This window comes from Synchiropus splendidus, chromosome 1 (genome assembly GCF_027744825.2).
Source record: "Synchiropus splendidus isolate RoL2022-P1 chromosome 1, RoL_Sspl_1.0, whole genome shotgun sequence".
NCBI lineage: Eukaryota > Metazoa > Chordata > Actinopteri > Syngnathiformes > Callionymidae > Synchiropus > Synchiropus splendidus.
This window is the reverse complement of record NC_071334.1, coordinates 63288936-63310361: the sequence shown is the minus strand read 5'-3', so window position 1 is coordinate 63310361 and position 21426 is coordinate 63288936. Positions and strand designations below refer to the sequence as shown.

At 42.2% G+C, this 21426-nt stretch overlaps 2 protein-coding genes across 3 annotated transcripts; both read right to left on the bottom strand.

The window, feature by feature from the left end:
* Nucleotides 1–69: 69 nt before the first annotated feature.
* On the bottom strand, nt 70–12511 carry stat1a (signal transducer and activator of transcription 1a). Of its 2 annotated transcripts, none has more exons than XM_053855662.1 (24): nt 12362–12511; nt 11660–11787; nt 11351–11495; nt 11180–11275; nt 10743–10829; nt 10595–10673; nt 10299–10390; nt 9103–9254; nt 8355–8513; nt 8185–8277; nt 8045–8104; nt 7935–7955; nt 7750–7840; nt 7626–7667; nt 6856–6945; nt 6688–6786; nt 5232–5367; nt 5105–5160; nt 4941–5035; nt 2862–3001; nt 2570–2758; nt 2424–2499; nt 785–881; nt 70–635 (listed from the first exon to the last, which is right to left on the bottom strand). In XM_053855662.1, exons 2-24 carry the CDS (start codon nt 11785–11787, stop codon nt 609–611), a joined length of 2250 nt encoding a protein of 749 aa, XP_053711637.1. In that variant the 5' UTR covers nt 12362–12511; the 3' UTR covers nt 70–608. The 2 variants fall into 2 exon arrangements, with proteins under 2 accessions (XP_053711637.1, XP_053711731.1); XM_053855756.1 differs by having other exon boundaries at nt 10743–10826.
* Nucleotides 12512–15008: 2497 nt separating this feature from the next.
* Nucleotides 15009–18578, bottom strand: LOC128760506 (growth/differentiation factor 8-like). Its single transcript, XM_053867958.1, has 3 exons — nt 18236–18578; nt 17093–17463; nt 15009–15641 (listed from the first exon to the last, which is right to left on the bottom strand). Exons 1-3 carry the CDS (start codon nt 18561–18563, stop codon nt 15261–15263), a joined length of 1080 nt encoding a protein of 359 aa, XP_053723933.1. The 5' UTR covers nt 18564–18578; the 3' UTR covers nt 15009–15260.
* Nucleotides 18579–21426: the final 2848 nt, after the last annotated feature.

Here is a 21426-nt window from a genome sequence, read left to right as displayed (position 1 = left end):
AGACAGAGTCGTTCGCTTTCACCATCATTTTAATAAATGATCAATACAAGAAAACAACTCAAACATGAATAAATATGACATCCTTTATTTGATTTCTTACACCACCAAATGTCTACACTCAATGAACACCAGACACTTGTATAATTCAGGGGTTATTTTTAAGGCAAATCATGCAATTTGGTTTTTTTTGCATTTCATAAAGTGCTTATTTGTAACTGCTCAAGTCACATTTTTCAAATCAAATAAAAACATATGTCCTGTCTTGAACAGACGGGTCGACAACCGTAGTTCTACACCACGAGGAAGGTGTGGCCTGTGAGATGTTGACGTCCACCTGCAGTGACGGCTTCCCACCACTACATTGCAGTGTTTCCACTTCTGTGTTTCCTAAATCGCATAGAGGGCTACACCCGTTTCATTCAGTCTTAACTTTTTGCTCTTTCTGTGACTGAGTTCGACACTCCAGCACGAGTGAGTTTTCTGAATAAGTAAAAATAATCTGGCATTCAAAGATGAAACCACTTTCACAGTCGTGTATTATTTTGATGTATGTCCGCAGACGGAAAGGAAACGCAACATTAATTCACAGGACCAGGAACAGGAAGCTCTTAATCTGACTCTTGGAAGTCGCCCATCTGCAGGGACAAAAGATTCTGATGAAAATAAGGAGCTTCTTTCCGGAATATACATTAGAAGTGGACGTCATACACACAGAGCTGGAAGGTCAGTCATGAAAGGGCTAAAGCAGCGTCTTGCTTTCGAGGGAGAAGTGCACAGAACTCACCACATCTGCGATGTGTCCGGGGCTCACGATCTGCTCCAGGACCCTGAAATCATCTGGGGACATGGGCATCATGTTCTCTTGCAGTTTGGACGGAGGTCTGAGAAAAACAAAAAACCCAAATGTTATTATTGTTGATCTTGATGGCTAAACTTAGAAAACCACTCAACTCGACTCAAGACTCATGTGGACTGGTTTGGACACTGAATAAACATGAGCGGCTTCCTTCACTCTGCGCACATTATTAAGTGGATCGTCCCCAGGTGCATTCTGGGTCATATGCCCTGCCTTCTATCTTAAGAACCAACTTCAGAGCTAGTAAAAATTATGGCACTTTACATGAAGCACTCATTCATAATACAATATCGGCACTTATCTTGTCATCCAGACCAAACCTCCCCAACCCTGGGCCTAAGCACTAACCACACTGTATAATGTGATAGCAAATAATACCACTCCCTCAAGAAGATGCAGCTACTCGCAGCCAAGTGGTGACATTCCTCACAGCTGCTATAAAGCCTTGAATGGAGCAATGAAACATTAGCGTTGAGACCGTAAGACAAAGTGTATCTGAGCTGACTAGGATGGTGATACAAACACCGCAGGATGTAGAAATCTGGATGAGGGTGTTCCAGTCTGAACCTCCAGTCTGGTCGTACTTGTTCATCCCTCATGAGTAAAATGTAGTGTCCCTTCATTTCAAAGCTACTAGACGGTTTATTAGCACAGTGTTTTGTTGTGTTTTTTTGACCAGTTTTAAGCCATGACAGACTTGATTCACTGAAAAAAAACATCAAGAGAACCTGTGCTCAGTCGAAAGTCCTGTGGAAAATCACTTTTAATTTGTGAAAATCTGTAGCTACTGACACTCAATTTTGGCATGGCATTTGCAGAAACAAATAGCAGAATACGTCTGCAGATAGGAGGGAGCAACATGGCAAAATATATCAGGATTTATTTATTTTAAATAACTGTTTGGATTTTATCACTGTTTTTTGCATGATTTCATTCTAGTTTGAGGAATTCTCAGAAAGACATTCTTTACCTCAACTTCATGAATTGTATTATTCTTCACATGCTGGAGCACATTTGTTTGGTTCTGCATTAAAGTTCTGTAAACTTTTAAACCGCAAAGCAAACTTTGTTGGTCTACGAGTGTCAATAAAGTTTTGAAGGGAGACGTGACATTAGCCATGAACTCTTTTAGCGCTGTTAGCTCTGACAGTCTTTGGCGTCACGGGTCCAACAAGTATCACTCCATCATGCCATCGTGAAGGTGTGTGGTCATGTTAGAGGCGCATCAGGTTTAAAAACAGCTGGAAGTTGCGCATGTGAGCGGCTTCTTGGCTGTGAGTTGTGGGAAGAGGAGCATTGAATATCATGAGCAGCGCAGCTGAGACAGACAGATGAATCAACACATCAGCATAGATCTATAGTGCATAGAAAGAGTGTGAGTGAATCCATGTGATCTCCTCACGTTGGTAGATCATCTACACGTTCTACTTGTTCATGATTTAATGTCATCATATCACCCACCTCCATCTCTGGACAACTGAGGTGGAACTGGATCATTTCCCACGGCGCACCTGACCCTCTCTCACATCGGTTGAAAAACACTGTATTAGTCAAACAACAAACTTACACTTCGGAGACGGAGATGAGCTCTGTCTTCATGTAGCCGGAGCTCTGCTGGCTGTCCACGTCCATTGGTTCTGGAGCTGCAACAAACAGGTGAACACTTGAAGCAGCGTTCACAACAGTTTTGAGCACGACCGGCGATGCTCTTACTTTCTGAGGGTTTGGGATAATACTTTCCAAAGGCCTTGTCCTTCGGAATGTCGGGGTAGAGGAAGCGCAGCGGGTACTCAGGAATGTTCTCGGCCGCCATCACCCGGTAGTTGCGGATGATGTCGTGCAGCGAGACGGCACTCAGTTCCTTTTTGGTGTATGGTTCCACCGAGTGAAAGACCGGATTTACTGAGGGGGGAGCGAGACACGTCGGCACTTTGTGGTCAGACTTTTCTAAAAGTCAGGTTGGCATGACGAAGACAGGCCCTTGGAGAATGAAGGAAGAGCTCACAGTGGCAGTCGTGCTCGATCCAGGTGAAGGTGATGGCGCCGTCTCGGCTGCTCTCGCTGAAGCGCAGCAGGAAGGTCCCGGGACATTTGCCGCTCAGCAGCTTCTTCTCACGCTCCTTGCTGATGAATCCCATGATGGAGCTGCGGAGGCCACGGCGGGAATCAGACATTTATTATCCAGTAACTACTCATTCGGGTTGGGCGATATGGACAAAAAAGTTATTGCTATTGTTGGACACACTACAGTCTCTCTTGAAACTGTTTTATGATGAAACTTATTGGAGAATGAATCTTAGTGGAGTTTGTCTCCAACATCATCATTTGTTGCTGTTTAAATATCATAGTTAACTAAGTGCAGAGATGAGAAAGTCAATGTTTCACGTCTCTGGTAGAACCTGCTCATGTCTGACAGATTGTTCTGCCAGCTTTATTTAGGGGTTAAATTGAGCCGTCTGTCTGCTGTATCTCATGTCTCTTCACAGTTGACGTTAACTATGGATCAGTCTGGACACTTTTCCTAGATGTTATTGAAGAAATATTCGAAATCATGTGAATAAATGATCATTCTTTTCTCAAAATCATGATACAAACTGTCAGTCCTTTGTCTTATGTGATGAAAAACCTTTTCACAGTTCTGTCTCCTAAAATGGTTGTTTTTCATTGCCTAATTTAAGATTTCACCGATACTTTGACCGCTTTAGAATTTGTTGATGGTCCCTAACTGAGATCCCTAGCACGAAAGGACGCCGCTGCCAATATCCAATTATGCGGGAGACCTGCATGTGTTGATGCGAACCAAGGCAGACGAACGCGTCAGAGAATCTATGAGGACCACTCCATCTAGTAAAATAAACACGGATCTAGAGTCTCAGAGTCGACCAGTGTCATTATCAAAGGTTCCCTAATAAGTTTAAAACTGAGATCGTGAACCAAAGTCTACCACACTCTCCACAACTGTCACACCGACTGTCAAACGTCGCAGAGCTGGAGAGCGCTGCGCGTTGTCACGGTCTCGTCATGTTTGTGTGTGCAAGTCCATGCAGCGAGTGTGTCGCGTGCTTATGGAATTTGTGATGAGATGCAGAATTGTCTTCTTGGAGACAGTATTATTTATTAGTATTGGCAGTATATTGTGTATGATAAGTTATTGCCCATCCCTACTACTCACGCACAAAAATAGAATCGATCTGTCCTACAATTATTTTCACACTAGCATTCAATGGAGTCCCTCCCCTAATTTGAATCATCTCACAGGGAAACCTAAAGAAAAATGAGTCAAATGAGTGCCAAGTGAGGAGGGTAGGATGACACAGACCGTCTGTCATTGGGCAGCCGGTCCTCAGCCAGATGATGGACGAGCTAGCAGTGTTAGCCCAGCTTCAGTGGGCGAGTGAAGCATGGTGCCAGTGCAGAGCCATGGCTAGAGGCGGACATGACCCTCATGCGAACAGGGTCCCGCTCTCATTCCATGGCCTCTCTCTGTCACCCTGGTGCACTGCTGCATGCCGGAGCGATTCCATGGTTCCTTCCTGCTCACTGCTATCGCAGTGGTGGACTCACTGTTCATTGTTGGGCCTTTGTTTTAGTTTAATTTATTTCCTAATTTGGAGTATATTTCTTTTCTTTCTTATGATGTTCACATTACTGCTTCTTTGTTTCTATCGTGATGGTTATGTTGTTGCTTTGTCCAGGTCCTTCATGTTCAATGTTTGTCTTAAATTCTTGTTATGCTGCTGGAACTACCCAAATTTCTCCATTGTGGGGAGAATGTAATGTAGTGTAATTTAACACTGTTGACGTCTGACTTCGTTCCAAACTCAGAAGTTTGCATTATGGATGCCGCCACCACCTTTTTTTTTAAAGGCACTAAAACGCTGTCATACACAAGTGACCTGCTGTTCCATCCTACTCTCTCTTTTCACTAGTTTGACTGCACCACGCAGGTAGTTCATGTGGCATAGCTTCGTCGCCATCTCTGGGGGTATCGTGGGCTTTGGCCGGGCTGTGCTGCGCCTCACTCTGCAGTCCACAGAGTCCCCCACCTCTGGAGCTCAGCAGCTCCCAGGCAGTTGAGTCTTACCCGTCGTTCCAGTAGCACAGAAGGTGCCGTCTGATCACGTCCAGGATTCCTTCGATCCACAGCCAGAACGGGAACCCTCGCTCGGTGGGACTCAGCTAGTGAAGGCACACAGTACCACTTGAGCTTGTACTGGAGTTGAAGCTACATCCACTCGTCCCCCATACCTTGCAGAACTTGCTCCAGGGAATCAGACCATCGGGGTTCCTCTGGGCGCTGGCTCCTACACAGACATGTCAGAGATGTCACCAGTGAGTTACACCTCAACAACTTCCTGATGAGGGCGACTCTGACCTAGCAGTTTGTCAGCCAGCATGTTGAGCTGCTCCTGGTTCAGGCCTCGCTTGGTGGCTGACGAGAACTGCCAACTGAGGACCTCAGACAGCTGAGACCACTTGGCTTGTGGTGGAGATACGAAGAACTTCAGACTCTGCAGAGATGTGATGAAAAACAAAGGGCCTCATCTACTGTAGGAAGCATGTGCAGATTTCAAGATTTCATATTGAAACATGGTGTGTGTGGTGATGGAGAAAATGAGACAGCGAGAAAAATTATTGACTGGAATGTGAAGTACCTGGCTGCAGCATGATGCTGGAGATAAGCACAGTGACGGAAACATATAGTTAAAGTGCCACCTATCCCAAGAGAATGCCACCCTGTGGCTTGGTCACACAACGTTCATAACATTCCTTCATTTCTTTTTTTTAACTTGACCTACTGACCTCAGCCTCACTACGGGGCACAGAAGTCCATCTTGCCAGCCTGTAGTCAGTCAGTAGCAAAAATGTTGGTCAATTGTTTTCGTGCGTCACATTTGATCTGCATATTGACTGATTGAAAATGTGAAACGTCATGTTAGTAGTAGTTAGTGTTCGTGTGTGAGATGCAGTTCGGTGGATGTGGGTCAAGAGGCTTGATATGATACACAACATCGTGGTGTGGAATTCAAACGTGTGGCTCTTGAATTACACTTTAACACAGTGTCATTTAGTCATATGTCTCTTAGGTGCATATCCTTAGTTCGCCGCTAAGTGTCGCCATTGGACCAACAGTTGCTACAGCAGCTCTGAATCACAATTCCACGCACTTTTCCGTCTTCGAAGGACCTTGCCATGGATCCCTTGTACACGAGACCACTAGTCTTACATTTGGAGGTTCATCTGCCTTTCTTTTTTAGCTTGAACACTCGACTTTCTGACGATGTGAGTAATGTGGTCGAAATTTAGGAACTTGTATCAATGTTTGTCTTATAGACGGTCAAACTTTTACCAAGATTAGGAATTAAATGTGTACGTACAGCTGTGAGTCAAGCCAAAACACAGATGGACTGAAGAATGAGTCTTGGACTTTGTTCATAACACAAAACCACAAAGAAAATAGGAAAGAAGACTAGCTTATTTACATTATTTCTTATATATTTTACTTAAATATTTAGGTGAATATATTGACATTTCAATTGTAAAAACATATATGAGATATAATCTAGATGCTCTGAGACTTGACTAGTATCTTGTTGCTGTCTCAGTCTTTCAAATCTCTTTTGTTTATCCGTCTATGGAACTGAGCGGAGAATCTCTTGCATGTTTAGAACTAGTTTTGCCAACTGCAACTGCAACCTTTGGATGTCGAATGTGTCTTGGAAGGTGTCCTGGCTGTCCCTAGTGTATTAATTCCACATAAAGCAAAGCTGAAGTGAAAGGTGCAGTTTAAATTTCAAGGTAGAGCAAGATAAGGGAGATCAAACAAGTACCTTGGTTTCAGTGGAAAGCATGTTGTACCAGAGGATTGACGCCCAGGCGCTGGGCAGCTGGGAGACATTGGAGATGACAACCACCGGCAGAGACAAGGCCTGCACAACTACATGAGGTCAGCAGCATCCTCCAGGCTCTGGCTGCACCACAGATCAAAAGCGTCTCACCTCCAGCTTGATGGTGACTCCAGACTGGGGCAGCTGATACTCGGATTCAAAGCTGAGTGAGTGCAGCTCCTCAGTGACGATCAGAGGACCCTGCGCACACAACTTCTTTAATAGCAATATAATTCAGACATCCGTGTTAGGCCAACTACAGCAGGAAATGGTAACACTTTAGTCTCTGGAACAAAACTATATATATATATATATATATATATATATATATATATATATATATATATCAGTATTAATAAGACAATTACTTTCTTATTTACCGTTATTAATTTAGCAATTACGAAAAAAATTTAGTCAGGCTTAAATAGACGCCAATAAGTTTGTCTTTTTTTTCTTTTTATAAGAACAGTTACACATAAAATAATGAATAAAAATAATGAAATAGATAACAAATACAAACCAATAAACAAAAATTACACAGAAAATATATCAAATACAAGCCCATTTAAAGTGTTTGTGTCCAACTCCACCAAAATTACCCACGGCCATGCACCTTATTTTCTCTAATGTTGAAAGTTGGAGGGTGGGGATCTTTCCATTTTAACAAAATAAGACGTCTCAGAAAACTTAACATGAATTATACTTGTGTTGTTAATATGTTTTCCCTCTTGTGACCAGACACGCTTATAAGTTACTTTATATTGATGAATTACGTGTTGATGAATAACATGTTGCTAATACACCAACATATAAGTAGATTATTTATGGTAACAGATGTTCCTTATTCTCAAATGTGACCCAGAAAATAGTTTCCTTCTAACCTCAATTGATTTGTTTCCTGCCACTTTCTGCTCTTTCAGTTGCTGAAAAACAAACAAAAAAAGCACATTAATTTTTGCTGATGGAAGAAGTTGTGTTTGAGCTGACATGTCTCAAAATACTAACCAGGTGCCTGAACTCGGCCACAAGACTTGCATTTGACTCTTCCATGTTCATCACTTTTATATTTGTCCCCAAAATATTGAATTTGCGAAACCTTAGGAGAGCAAATACAGGTTCACATTTAACTTCCAACGCTTGAAGACTCCTCACCACAACAACCCTAGGATTCAAACTGGAACATTTCTCACCCTTTTTTGTCTCCAATATCTCTGAAAAAAAAACGAACAACCACCATAAGTTCAACCATAAAGAAAAGGCAAAAAGCAACTTCAAAATAAAAGCATGAGCAAAAGCGTACTTGTCGAAAAGAGCTTTGACTTTCAGTTGGTAGTTAAACTCCGGGAGGTTCACCAGGAACCTGAAACAAAAGAAAACCAGGAAGGAAAGACAATGAAATGAAACATTACAAGATAAAGAAAGATGTTTAAGGGTTGTTACCTCAGTTTTACAGTAAACTGGACTCCAGTCCGAAGCACCAGAGGTCTCTGTGGGTGGGTGGGCATGCAGGGCTGCCGCTCCACCACTAGGGAACTAAATTGTACAAGCCACACAGAACTTTAACAAGAGAGCACAGCCGAATCAGTGTAGTGCAGAGGGAGCAGTCTTACTTGGAGAGCAGGGTCCTCAGCAGTTCCAGTGCTCTAGGCTCATGCTGTTCTTTCAACTGGCTGATGGGGTCTGTGTCGTACGTCATTTTGTGCTGCAGCTCCTGCAGCTCCATCAGCTGCTGACGGACGTGCAGCACAGTCTCCGCCACCGCTGTGAACCTGAAGCACCACAGGTGTTAAAAAGACCATACTGCTGAGTCAGCGGCGCGATTTAAATATGAGACGTGCACGCAATAATATTTTAGAAGCCTGTCCCTTCCACCACTGAAGCCCCCAGAGTGGTACACAAGGGTACACAAAAATTAATAAAAATGGCAAGATAAAATTGACTTTTCTGAGAAAATAATTCATGTTTCACATGGAAGGCAATTACAGCTGCACAAATAAATTAACTAATATAATATATAGAGCAGAGAAACCTACCATTTAACAATTTTAATCAACGGCAGAAATTGCACAACCATAAGGAAACAATTCTATTTCTATTGTCATACAAATCATGCGACTTGAATCAAGGGGCGTACACACACAAGAATTTCCATAATCTTGAGCAATTTTTTTAAATCCGTCACAGAATTTTTATTTTGTCTTGTGACAAAATAAAAATTCTGTCACAAAAATGTGCCTCACCAGTGAGAGAAGCTCGTATGGATGACGGCAATGTCTTTATCTGTGTGTGTGTGTTTTTAAAGGGGAGAATCAAAAAGAAACATCACAAAAACCAAATTACAATGCATTATTTCCTCACCAGCTCTGCAGCTGGTCCATGCAGGCGTTGGGTGGCCCACCAATACACGCAGTCTGCTGCCGCTGTTTCCACTCGGGCAGCTCTGCGGAGATCAACTCCGACAGCAACACATGAGTGATGTTCAGCAGTTCAGTCAGCTTCATCACCACATCCTAAGCAACAACATCGTCATATCTTTGCATTAGAGGTGTGTGAAAAAATGGATTCACATAAGAATAGTGAACATGCACTTCAACGACATATGTCCACCAAAGATGAGGAATTTTGAGTACTTAAAGTCTTTTAGGTGGTGAGAAACAAGAAATAATCTCATTATTTCCAAGCTTCTATCGAATAGTGAAGGTAATGTTTATCACTAAAACTATATCATAATTTTTCTTTTTTTGGATTAAAGTATGATTTAAAGAATAACAGCTGAATTATTTACAAGGTGTGGATGTACTAAAATACGGTTAAAATACAGTTAAAACGTAGTAATTTAGTTATTAAACAATTGCTACTCTGACTGTTCTCGTCCCATTTGACATCATGTATTGATGTAACTCACACATGCATTTTGTTCGACAACCGCCATGTGTGCATGCGGGCAGGAAATGATGTCACAATGACAAACCCCGGAAGGGAATCGGCACCAAGTAGGGAATAGGGCAGCCCGTTCAGGATGCACACGTGGACAATACCAAAACAAAGTTGGCAAGCAAAGAGATGGTACCATCTCTGTCTTTACTGAAAGGCTAGAGTTTGCAGTCATTTCAAGGTTTTACTGAATGCCCGGAAACACTGGGCTGGACGATGCAAACTGTGCGCAAGCATAACAAAACAAGGATCAACCACTAAGGCAACAACAAGTGCGCGGGCTCGTATTGTGCGGCATCTCCCAGTGATGACAGACACTCGGCACTCATAAGTTTTTCACTCTGATAGCTTTGCCACAGCTTTAACTAAGAGACTAAAAATTGAAAACTGAATGAAATATAATTGTGAGACAGTAAAAGATTAGCTTTACATTTTTGTGTAAACAGAAATCAAGACCATGCTTCTCTGTGACTGGAGATGTTTTAAAAAGGTGAAGGATTTACAAAACATACACTGAAGAAGAGGAAGTGAAAATGTTCTTCCAGGGTAAGAATGAAACTATTGCAGCTTGTAAAAACCTTGAGTGTGGAAAGACAGACGTAAAGACGTAAAGAGAGAACCTGTCGTTTGGCCTTCAGCTCATAACACATTCTCCCGAGGTCCATCTTCTCTTTCTCCAGCTCTTTCGTTGTTGTTCCGTTCATCTCACTCTCTGCAGAAAAAAACCCAATTCATGTGAACACAAACCTCAGTTTCTGAAAATTAGGTGTGACATAGCTGCTGTTAAGTGATGGCCTTTCACTTTCATTTAACTGAGAAACTGTTAACACCATGACACAGATGAAACACAGGTTCCACGGCTTCTCAAAATATTTCAGTCCTTTGACTAATAAGCACAAGAAGAGGACATGCTCACCTCGGTTCTTAAACGAATTGACTTTGAAGTCATAATCATCCTGGAGATACTCCAGATTCTTTATGTTTTGATCGGCCACCTGAAAACAATTTTGAATGTCAAATCTTTGTTGTGAGGCTGAAGCCAAAGGGCAGTGATCACTCCTCACCAGCAGGAGCTCTTTCATGTCCCTGACTTTATTGTTCAGCCTGTGCTTCTCCACCACCATGGTCGACGCTGTTGCTTCGTCTCCCTGCTGCAAAGAGACATCATAAATGAACAGACCTGGTATGAATGTTTGTCCGAGACTGACACACTTGTGGTAGTAGCAATTGAAGTTTGGAGACCAAAAAAGACCTGATAAAAGACTGAGACCGACAAAGCACACATTAAGGATCGCGCCCACGACTATGGCCCACTGATGTGTGTGTCATCTCTGGTATTTACAATGGCACAGTAGAGTGAAACAAGTCATATGCAAATTTGCTAGCTAATGTAGCTACAGCAATAATCTGACAGGTAACATAAAGGATGTTCTGAAAATCATTTCACAACAGGAACAACTGTCCTGAAGAGTCAACAAATGAAGCGTGGAGGTTATTGCACCTCATTTCTCTTGCCGTTTTCCAAGATCTTCATTTCTTCCTTCAGATTTCTCGAGATGATCATCGCCATGCAGACAGGGTCTTCTTGGAATCTATCCTGTACCGTGTTGTACCGGAGAGCAACACCATTTTAACTTTCGGTGTCAATTATGTGTAAAAGAACAAGTCAGACCTGCAGGTTCCTCTTGATCTTACGGATATTGTGCTGCAGCAGAAAGTTGTTCTCCAGCGCAAAGCGACTGTGTTGCTCATCCAGTTGAGACAAAAGTTCGTGGAATCGAACTGTGGCCAGAGAATCCTGGTATGCCACTGCATCCCTGAGGATGAGTCAAAACAATATGGACTTACAATCCAGGAACAAAACAGTAGTCATAAATAATAACAGTAATAATAATGATACTTTATTATTCTTGTTATTGTTATTATTATTATTATTAATAATAATAATAATAAAGACAAATACAGGGCTGTTTGTTCGTACCAGTCAATACTCTCGATCCACTTGCTCAAGTACTGTCGGATGTCCATGGGGAAGGAATCATCGTACAGTTGGTCGACTTGCTCCAGGTACTTGCTGTCTAACAACTGAAGCTGGCACCACTGCGCCATCTAGAGGATGAACATCGAGAATACAACGCCAAGAAACGTTCAGACTTACACTTTTCACAGACAATGTAACTGATTAAAAATAGTTTTCTAAAAAAAATCAATTTCAATTCCAGTGCAATGTGCTGAAAGACCTAACCGTATTGTATAAGCAAATAGCTCCATTAACCTCTTTGGACTTCACATTATGAACTTGTGAAATCACGCAAATTTGCCAATCTAAAATGGTGACAGAAAAGGTTGTATAATCTGTAATAAACGTGTTATTGCTCAAACACCATATGTTTGTTTAAGGGAACATGAGTAACGATGACGAACCTGATGCAAAAATAAAAGACTGCATCATCGAAGAGCTCAGTAAACGAACACTCTCACAGGCAAAATGAAACAATTAGCATCGTACAATGAACCGAGGTCTTCTGAGTGTTTCGGCTAGTGTTTCAAAAACCTATTGCAAAGTTTCCAGACATGGCGAGAAGAAGTCTTCAGCAGAAGCGTTGCTTCCTCGACATGCACCGAAAAGGGGCGTGAAAATATGTAGAAAAGATACGCACATTGCGTAAATATCAATATTCACCTTTTCTCCTGATCCCGGAAATGTCCCAAAGCCACTTTTCCGTTCACGGAGGACAATAAATGTGGACAAGTCCGAAGATAATATGTCTATGAAGCCTCTCTGTGTTGAACTTCGCCGACTGCTAACCAAGACCTAGATTCAGAAGGTCCAATCAGCATTCGAAATCTGTGACATGTCCCCGCCCTTTATCATTCCTGACCAATCACAATGTAGTATTTATGCTGTTCTGTCCTCTGACCTACCTCCCCGTTCAAAGACCCGTCAACACTGTTTTTTGCGTATCTTATCTGCTCCATGAAAAAATGGATAACACAAATAACGCTGCAACGATTTTCATTCGTTTATTTGCGATTTTTTTATTATTTGGAGGTTATTTTAAACGCGCCAACAGACGTTTAAGTTCAGTCGTTGAGGGAGGGGGGGTCAATGAGTGCACTAGCCCATCTGGTCACGTGTTTTCGAAGAAAGCGAAAGAGAGTCAGCACGGCGGTGAATGAAAATGAAACTTTGTAACTTTGATTATTTATGACCTTTTCACAAAATTTATTGGTCTAAACAGACAATACGTTTTTTCCTGCTCCATCGGCTGTAATTGTGTGAAATGTTGTGTTTACCTTATTTGAGTTATTTTGTTGATTAGTTATATTATTTATTTCCTTTGCAGTGACGTGTTTGATGATAAGTTGGAGTATTCAATTCCATGTAATGCTGCTGCATTCATGAATAGCTTTATACAGCTTTCATTCCGTTTTTTATTGACTGAAAATATGCTAAGCATTCTGGGTAGTCTGAGTATACCTCCATCCTAACATAATTAGATCAGATGGCAACATAAAATTGAGGGGAATAGTTTTGCTTGTCTTACTCCTCATCTTAACTTCCTGAGCATCGGGACAGTCATTGCAGTCCGAAGGAACCACAGCGGATCATCCTCCTTCATCTCACCCTGTCCTCTGCTTCCTCTTCTCTCAAACCTACAAACCTCATGTCCTCCTTCACCACCTCCATAAATCTTTGGCCTTCCTTTCCACCGTCTGCCTGGCAGTTCCAACCTCAACATCTTTCTACCAATGTACTGGCTCTCTCTCCTCTGTACATGTCCAAACCATCTCCATCTAGCCTCTCTGACTTTGTCTCCTAAACACCTGAGCACATGTGCTGTCCCTCTGATCTACTGCTTCCTGATCCTATCCATCCTGCTCACTCCCAGAGAGAAGCTCCAGCATCATTTTTCTCCAATGATTCCATCCTGCCTGCACCCGCTTCTTCACCTCTTTGTCACCCTCTCCATCGACCTGGACAGTTAAGCCTAAGTACTTAAAATCCTCCACAGTCTTTATCTCTACATCTGCATCTACATCTATCATCTGCAAACATCATCGTCCAAGGGGCTTCTTGTCTAACCTCATCTGTCAACCTGTCCATCACCATCACAAAGAGGAAGGGACTCAGAGCTGAGCCTTGGTGCAGTCCCACCTCCACCTTGAACTCCTCTGTTACACCTGCAACACACCTCACCACCGTCTTACACCTGGTATACATGTCCTGCACCACTCCAACATACTTCTCTGCCACTCCTGGCACATTATTATTATAGTGCTTAAAAATAATGACACTGTTACTCAGTCGTGAGCTTTCTAGTGGTCTGTCTTTGTTTATCCGACCGCCAATCACTTCTTTTCGGCAAGAACAACTTAGCTGTTACCAGTCCATTGATTGACATACCCCACATACCATAGGCCGAGGCTAGATGGGTTAGAAGGCCTATGTGGGTTAGAAGTGAAAACGCGAAGCGAGGCTCGCCGTGGAGCGAGGCAGAGGTGTGAAGAATCTCAACGGGGGGCGACTAGGATTCAGGCTCTTGAGACAGAACACTGCAGTGTGAAAGCGCCCTAAGTATGCCCATGTTTGAACATGCGGCGAGACGAGAGGGGGCAGAAGGAATTTTAAGGAAGTACAGGACAAAAGAAGAAGAGGTAGACAACCAATAAGGTTGATGGCTTTTTGCAAGATTTTATGCGTATCTGTGCTGCTGTGGAGTAATGTGAATTCTCAAGTCCAGGCTGTTTTCTATAAAACCAAAAATGTATGCAGTTCACAATATTTTGCGCATGTGCAGCATTTGTAACAAGGCCCATGACGTACCCTGAGGTTTACGGTCTAAGTTTAGCATACCCATTGTTTTTTCCTGACAAACAAAAAAAAAACAGATGCTGACCATCTAAGAATTCCTCTGCATAGTGGCGCTTCTTTCAACCTCCCCATTCCTTGTGATAAAAAGCCGCGAAATCTTTGCTGCAAAGTAAAAGCAACAAAGGAACTGTGGTCATGACATGAGAGACATTCAAGTGTCCCTGTTTCAGAGTCACTCGGTTCATGTTTGTTAAAATGAAGGCATGTGGCCAACATCCCGCTAGGTTTGTTTTGGTCCAGGATCAACCCAGGACATGTTTCATAAGATACCACACACAATATGAAGCTCCTCTTGGTAGAGTCAAAAAACAAGTCAAGAAACAAAAAACACAAATCAAAAGAAATCACGTAAACAAACACATAGTTTATTTTGTCCTGTTTGTCTGAGCCGAAAGCGCCACATTTGTTGCGATGTTACTCTATTGATGCAGTTAAAAGGTTTAAAAACATGGTAACACTCTGCTTCAGCACTTTCTTCATCTCATGGATTCTAGCTGCTGCTGGGAGTAACAAAAATATTGCTCCAATATTTTAAGTTCTCATACGGTACTACAAATACGTGCTGGATTGGCACTTCTACTATTGTAGTGAAAGGAGTAGTAGATTTTATATATATATATATATATATAGATTTGACCTTTACTAGAGAATAGGGAAGGAAACTATTGGGTTAGTGCACATGGACCAAGGTTGCCAGAGTGAGTTCTCAGGAGCAGCCACAGTGGTCTACCACCATAGACGGGATCTTCCCATAGATGATCTGCTCCTTGCGATTGAAGTAGAGCATATTGATGGGCGACATCTTTGTGGGTGTGCAGCAGGGCCCCACAGTGCCACGAGGATTGGCCTTGTTGACTAGGTGAGCATGCGGATACTGCTGCAGGTGAAGGAACTCGCAGTCGCCGGAGCAGTAGTTTGCTCTGTAGCGCTTTGGAGCGATAATCCAGTCCCAGCCAAACTCCTCGAAGTCGACGGTGAGTGGGTAGCGACAACAACGAGTTTCAGCTGACTCCTCGTCACAGTTTAGGCCAGAGTCGCGTCGGAATCTCCTGCTGCTGTCCAGGATCTTGACTTCAATGAATGGTTGCTGGGGAGCAGTTAAGTGTGATCAGAAGGTTTGTTTCTTTGCTAGTGGGCACTAAGAGTAAAACATATCTAACACAACAAATATCAAGTTGCAGTGGTACCAAAGCTACAGAAGTATGTTTTCCAATTTTCCCCTCCATTACTCAATCCTGTCTGCTGCTCGAGATTTTGTTGGTAGGTGGAAGGGACTCTTGAGGGCCCCCCCAATCCCGTTCACATGCCTTCTCTATGCAGGATCCTTGACCATTTATTAGACCTCAAATGTGGAATTGGAGAACCCTTGGTGTTCCAGCAGGAATCCCGTGGGAGATGCTCCTGAGGTGTATGGCACCAAACACATTCAAATGGACAACTTGTTCCAACTTGTATTTGGGCCTGATAATAAATCAGATTGGTGTCAAATGATGTCTGCACTCCACCGGTTCGGGGAGCCCCCAAGTGTGGGACTGTGGGTCCCATTCAGTACTGGTAGAAAGGCCCTGCCCTGGGTGGCGATGGGCTCCGTCCCCAGGTGGTGAAGTCGAAGGCTGAAACATGTGATAGAGCTTCTCATCTCAGGCCGAGGAAAGACGAGTCTACCCGTTAATCTGGGTAGCTACGTTCACCCATTGTCATCACACTGACCAAAAATAGTTTTCAGTGTTGTGTTGTGTAGCCCAGCAAATAAATAATATTACCCACATTTTGAGTACTGCCATTCGCAATCAACTTAGCATGGAAGTTTAAGTGTCACTGACATCATCATCAACCAATATTTGATGAGAAAGAAGTAATAGAGGCTTTTCATTCCGTGTACACAAAAAAAAATTATATAGATACATTGAAATGATGCCACCTTGTGGTGTCACTGGAAGTACCAAACACCGATGTCCTGTACACTGAAGTGGTCGAAGTAGAGGCATTATCAGCCAAGAACATGTTTTTTTCAGGAAGAAGAGCAGGTTCCTGTGAATTACGGACTTATTTTTATTCAAACTACTACGTTGTGGAAGCCACGTCTTGGACTATTGTGAGAGGATGAAGTGACTGACGCCCACAATTTTTTGCCGGTGAGTATTCATGCCGCCTCACCAAAGTTTTTGATAGCTTCTCTGCTCTGTTTTGACAGGTAGCTATCATGGCTTGCCGTTTGTTTACATTGGAAAACCCTGGCTATTTACAGTTGATTTCCACACATCATTAGAACATCCATCTGTCATGCCCACCGTGTGGCCTTCATTAGAAAGTGAAGCTTACAAGCTTTTTTATGGACAGGATCTACTTCCAGTGACATCACAAAGCCTTGTTTCTGTTTGTCTCTTGTTTCTTGAGCGATTTAACGTTATAATTCAGGAGCACATACTTTGTAGATGATACATGGCCATTTCAAACTGCATATTTATGCATGTCAGTGACACTTCCCCATCCGCTAAATGAGAAGCTGAAATGTGTATTTGTTATTTCTGAACTCACTAAACCCTCCTCTCCTGGTGCAGAGTTGGTGATGGCAAGGTTGTCTCCATCAGGGTTGTAGGCGTTGATCTCAATCCCATAGTTGCTCTCTGGGTGACGTAGCCATGCCTGGAGCAGAGACTTGATGTCGATGCTGTGCCACGAGCTTGCTCCGGCATCCGCGTGGATCTTCAGGGATCGAACCCGGACCCTTGTGATGTTGCCCTCAATTCCTTGTTTGAGCCGTGATATTTGTAAGAAGACCGTCGTGACCATATTGGCCGGGCGCAAATGGACCCACAGTTGTGCACTCAGGATGTTTTTAGGCTGGATCTTTGGATTAAGGTTGAACTGACATAAGGACGAGAAGTGATCCTGGACTTCAGTGTCCGCTGGAAGAGAAAACCAGAATTCTCCTTCAATACATATTTGATCAGGAGTAGCATTGACATAATAGACACGACTTAGGCCGAAAATCGAGGTTGACCTGAGGAGTTAAATCTGAAAAATAGTTTTCATTGGTGGGACATGCATCAACTCTTTAGGCCAGAGCGGAGCAAATGCGACACAATGCCTGTAATTTCGTGGCCTGTTTGACGTCAGACAAAAACTATAACTAATGTGTATATATAAATAAAAAAAATATATAACTTTTTTCTTCCTTTGTTTGTTCTTTTTCTTTTAGTCAGTACACTTCAGCAATGAACATAGCATGTTCTTGTTTTAAGACAAAAATTTTCTTCTTTGCATTGGCCATTTTTGTGTTTTCTTGTTCCTCAAAATACATTGAAGGAATACTGAAAATATGTTTTGAAATAACTTCCCTTTTTATTTTGAAAGTCTAGTACATAGTTGATTCATATTCAAACTAAGTGTGTATAAAATGAAATATTTCAGTACTTTTCTTAATATCCTTAATTACATTTAGTCTTCTTAGGTTCATTTTGTCCTTGTTAAGTATATATTTTGGATATCTCTCCATCATGTTTTGTGGTCATCGCTGTCTTTCTTTTGGCATGATGGCCCCTCACCCAATTTAGGGTTAGGGCAACGCATTTGGAATTTAAATGCATGACACGAGTCTCAATACACCACACAGACTGCTTACGCAAAGTGCAATTCAAAACTTTGTTTTTAGTGTTATTTTCAGTTCGATTTACATACGTTTGGTTGCCATGGTGATGATTGTCTCAGTGGTGGCGTGATCTTCTTCCTCCACTCGTGGGTCATACTGGTCCAGCAGCTGCGTCAATGGTGGGGCTTTCGGCAGCATCTGGCGGATCATGTCACGGCTGATGTTGGGTGCCTGGTCCAGCCGCAGGATACTCAGGATCTGCGATTTAATACCGAGCAGCCTGAGCTGCTTGCTGTGTTCCCGGAAGTCGCAGGCCAAACACGATTCTCCTCCGTCCACCAGCAACTGGGAGGTCTGGTTTAAGTCCAAGGAGAAACATACAGAGAGGAAAAGAGTCAGGCCGAGCAAGAAGAGCATCCTGCAGAGAGGCAGAGGTTGGCGCTCGTATGAGTTTCTCAGCAAGACTCTGCATGTTATGATTGCTGACGAGGAGGGTCGCGTTTTTTTTAATCAGAGAGATTTAAAGAGGTAGCAAATGTATTTTTATTTTCATTATAAGAGATAATCATTGTCTATTTTCTCTCTGTCTGGAGGAAGAGACTGGAGAGTCTGCGTTTTTTCTTTCCGTGTTGAGGCGGGCTGCTGCTGTCAACTTCGTATGACGTGACATGAAAAGCTAAACGGCATCATTTCGCGTTTATTTCAGAAAAAACAATCTTGGATTAAGAGTTGAATCTGGTTCTAGTCTATTGAAGTTGCAAGCGTACTTTTATTGTGATCATGTCGAAGTGAGAAACGTCAAAGCAGACAGTTGCTGAAGTGAACACAACCAATGTGGAAATTAAGCAACTGAGTCAGCTCTTATGAGGACACGCCAATGGCCTCTATAAGGCTGTATTGGACTCAGAAGCCTCACCAATTAAATGACAAACCAGACATGACGAAACTTCGAAATTCTCTTCAAAAATCACTGCATTAACTTACTTTTTCTGGTTGCTTCATATATGCTTTGAAAAAAATATATGAATTGCTCTTATTGAATGTGTACAAATGTTATAACGTAATTACAACAAGGTAATAGTCATGGAAATAGATTTTCTGACTGTACACTGTTGTAAAAGTAATATTTTAGAATGAAAGCAGAAATTATTTTTGAATTATACAATTACTAATAATATATAATAATAAAATAACTGCAAAGTAAAATATCAGAACATCAATGTTAAACATCCAGTGATGATTCTTTTTTTAAATAAATCTTTTTTTTTTTTCTGTGATGATGTCATGACTACGGAGCCCCTCTGGTGACGTGGGGGAAAATAATAATGCACGACCACAAGATAGTTAATGCCCGACCACGACAGTTAGTAACGGGAGCTGTCACAATAAGAGCGGCACTCTATGCAATACTACGGCTGGTATGATGGAGAGTTTTGACTTTGTTTTAATATCAGAATCAGAATCAAATTTATTGCCATGGTCAGTGGGGAGCCCACCTACTAGGAAAGTGTTTTGGAATAAAGTGCTGACAGAAAAAATAAAATGCACTGCAGTCTGCTCTTGTCCCTGGAGGTGGCGCTGCTGTACAGACAGTGATGGAGGAAGTGAGGATGGACTGGATGATGGCTGTGTAAAACTCCACCAGCAACTTCGTCGGCAGTCGTAGTTTTCTGAGCTGCCTCAGGAAGAACATTCTCTGCCGCGCCTTCCTGATGAGGGACCTGATGGTTGGCTCCCATTTGACGTCCTCAGTGATGGTGGTTCCTTGGAAGCAGAAGGAGTCCACATATCGGGATGCACTGCAATGCAATTCGCGTCAGTCACTTGCGGTGAGACATTGTGTGATCGTGAGTTGCTCTTGAGGTATCGTCTCACACCGCGGTGAAGTCGGTTGGATACTGGATATTCGACAGACTCCAGCACTACCGTCGCCAACCGCCGTCACCTCACCGAGTGGTGCTCACTGATCGCGGAATGACTGTCTCACAAGTAGCGGTAACGCTGCTAAACACGGTCTGTTATGAATAGTCAACAAATATCCTACCTTCTTTTCTTCAAACACAGACATTGTCCAGTAGACTTAATATTTTTATGATCAATATTAAATAGTTTTCTCACGTATCTTCAATAGCTGCCAGGAAACGTGACCACAAGGCTCCATTCTCCAGTTGCCTTTCAAAACATAGAAATTAAGAAATTTACACCTATGACAGAAAAACTGAAATCTTTTAATTATGAATAATCGTGTTCACAGAATTACAATAAGAGCATGGAGTTTTGTTGAGTTGTCCAATGCAGCAGCAACATGTTGCGTTCGGGTGGAGAAAGAACGAGAGACATCTATCCTTCTAGTCCAGAATGTATCGTATTTATTAGCGAAACACACGCATCATTTTTTTTTTTACAATTTCAAATCATGTACGCCGTATAACGACTTTTATACGGGGAACAATAAATTATTACAAAAAGAAAAATCCCACTGACGTTTCAGGGCAGACCGATATCGATACCAAAACTAGCAAAAGTTAACCTCAAACACGCATTTATTTGTCTCTTTGTTGTGTGCGCATGCGCGTTGCACGGCGGCCCACATCCGTTGTTTTGAATCGTGTTGCAAGAGGAATCATTCACAGAAAAATCACAGAAGCAAGCATGGAAGAATCCGATTCTTCTTCATTTTTTTTTGATTGAAAAACACGATGGAAGATTGAAAGACACTATGGAAGAATTATTTATTTTAAAACATGCTGCCTGTCTTGCTGTGATGTAAATAGTAATAACAAAATATTAAAATACGACTTGATGTGTTTGTAAGGTTTCTTTTCAATGTATAAGGGGAATTGCAGCGCTTTATAAGGGGCGTTATTGGCAGAGGTGCACAGGTATGCTTTCAGTCACTTCTACTCCGTCTTTGAAGTGTCTTTATGCGAGGTCAAATTGTATACACACAAAACAATGCACCTTTTCTGATTTATAATGGTGTCTAAAAGCATAACTTAATACTCAATAATTATTGCATTTTTTTTGTGTTAAAATACCAACACTTGCGGCACCTGATATCTAGGCAACTAGATATCAGATAACATTTTCATTCATGATCAAAAACATGTTACATATACAACGAATAGAGACTGCAGACGCCACTGTACCTGAGATATTGACAGCAAGATTCGTCTCTGCAAGTGTTCACTTCAGCATCAGTGGTCACGCAATATTATCACGTGGCCACGCGTTATTATTTTCCCCCACATTCCCCCATGTCACCATCTGCAAAGTCGAC

What these genes read in the sequence shown, in the direction of transcription:
- stat1a (XM_053855662.1), bottom strand. Translation starts at nt 11,787, where the DNA reads ATGGCGCAGTGGTGCCAGCTTCAGTTGTTAGACAGCAAGTACCTGGAG. An exon ending in CCTGGAGCAAGTTCTGCAAG is followed by an intron (nt 5,036 to 5,104) that starts GTATGGGGGACG and finishes TGCCTTCACTAG; the next exon opens with CTGAGTCCCACCGAGCGAGG. An exon ending in GATCGAGCACGACTGCCACT is followed by an intron (nt 2,759 to 2,861) that starts GTGAGCTCTTCC and finishes CTCCCCCCTCAG; the next exon opens with TAAATCCGGTCTTTCACTCG.
- LOC128760506 (XM_053867958.1), bottom strand. Translation starts at nt 18,563, where the DNA reads ATGCTCTTCTTGCTCGGCCTGACTCTTTTCCTCTCTGTATGTTTCTCC. An exon ending in CATCACCATGGCAACCAAAC is followed by an intron (nt 17,464 to 18,235) that starts GTATGTAAATCG and finishes TTTCTCTTCCAG; the next exon opens with CGGACACTGAAGTCCAGGAT. An exon ending in CACCAGGAGAGGAGGGTTTA is followed by an intron (nt 15,642 to 17,092) that starts GTGAGTTCAGAA and finishes ACTGCTCCCCAG; the next exon opens with CAACCATTCATTGAAGTCAA.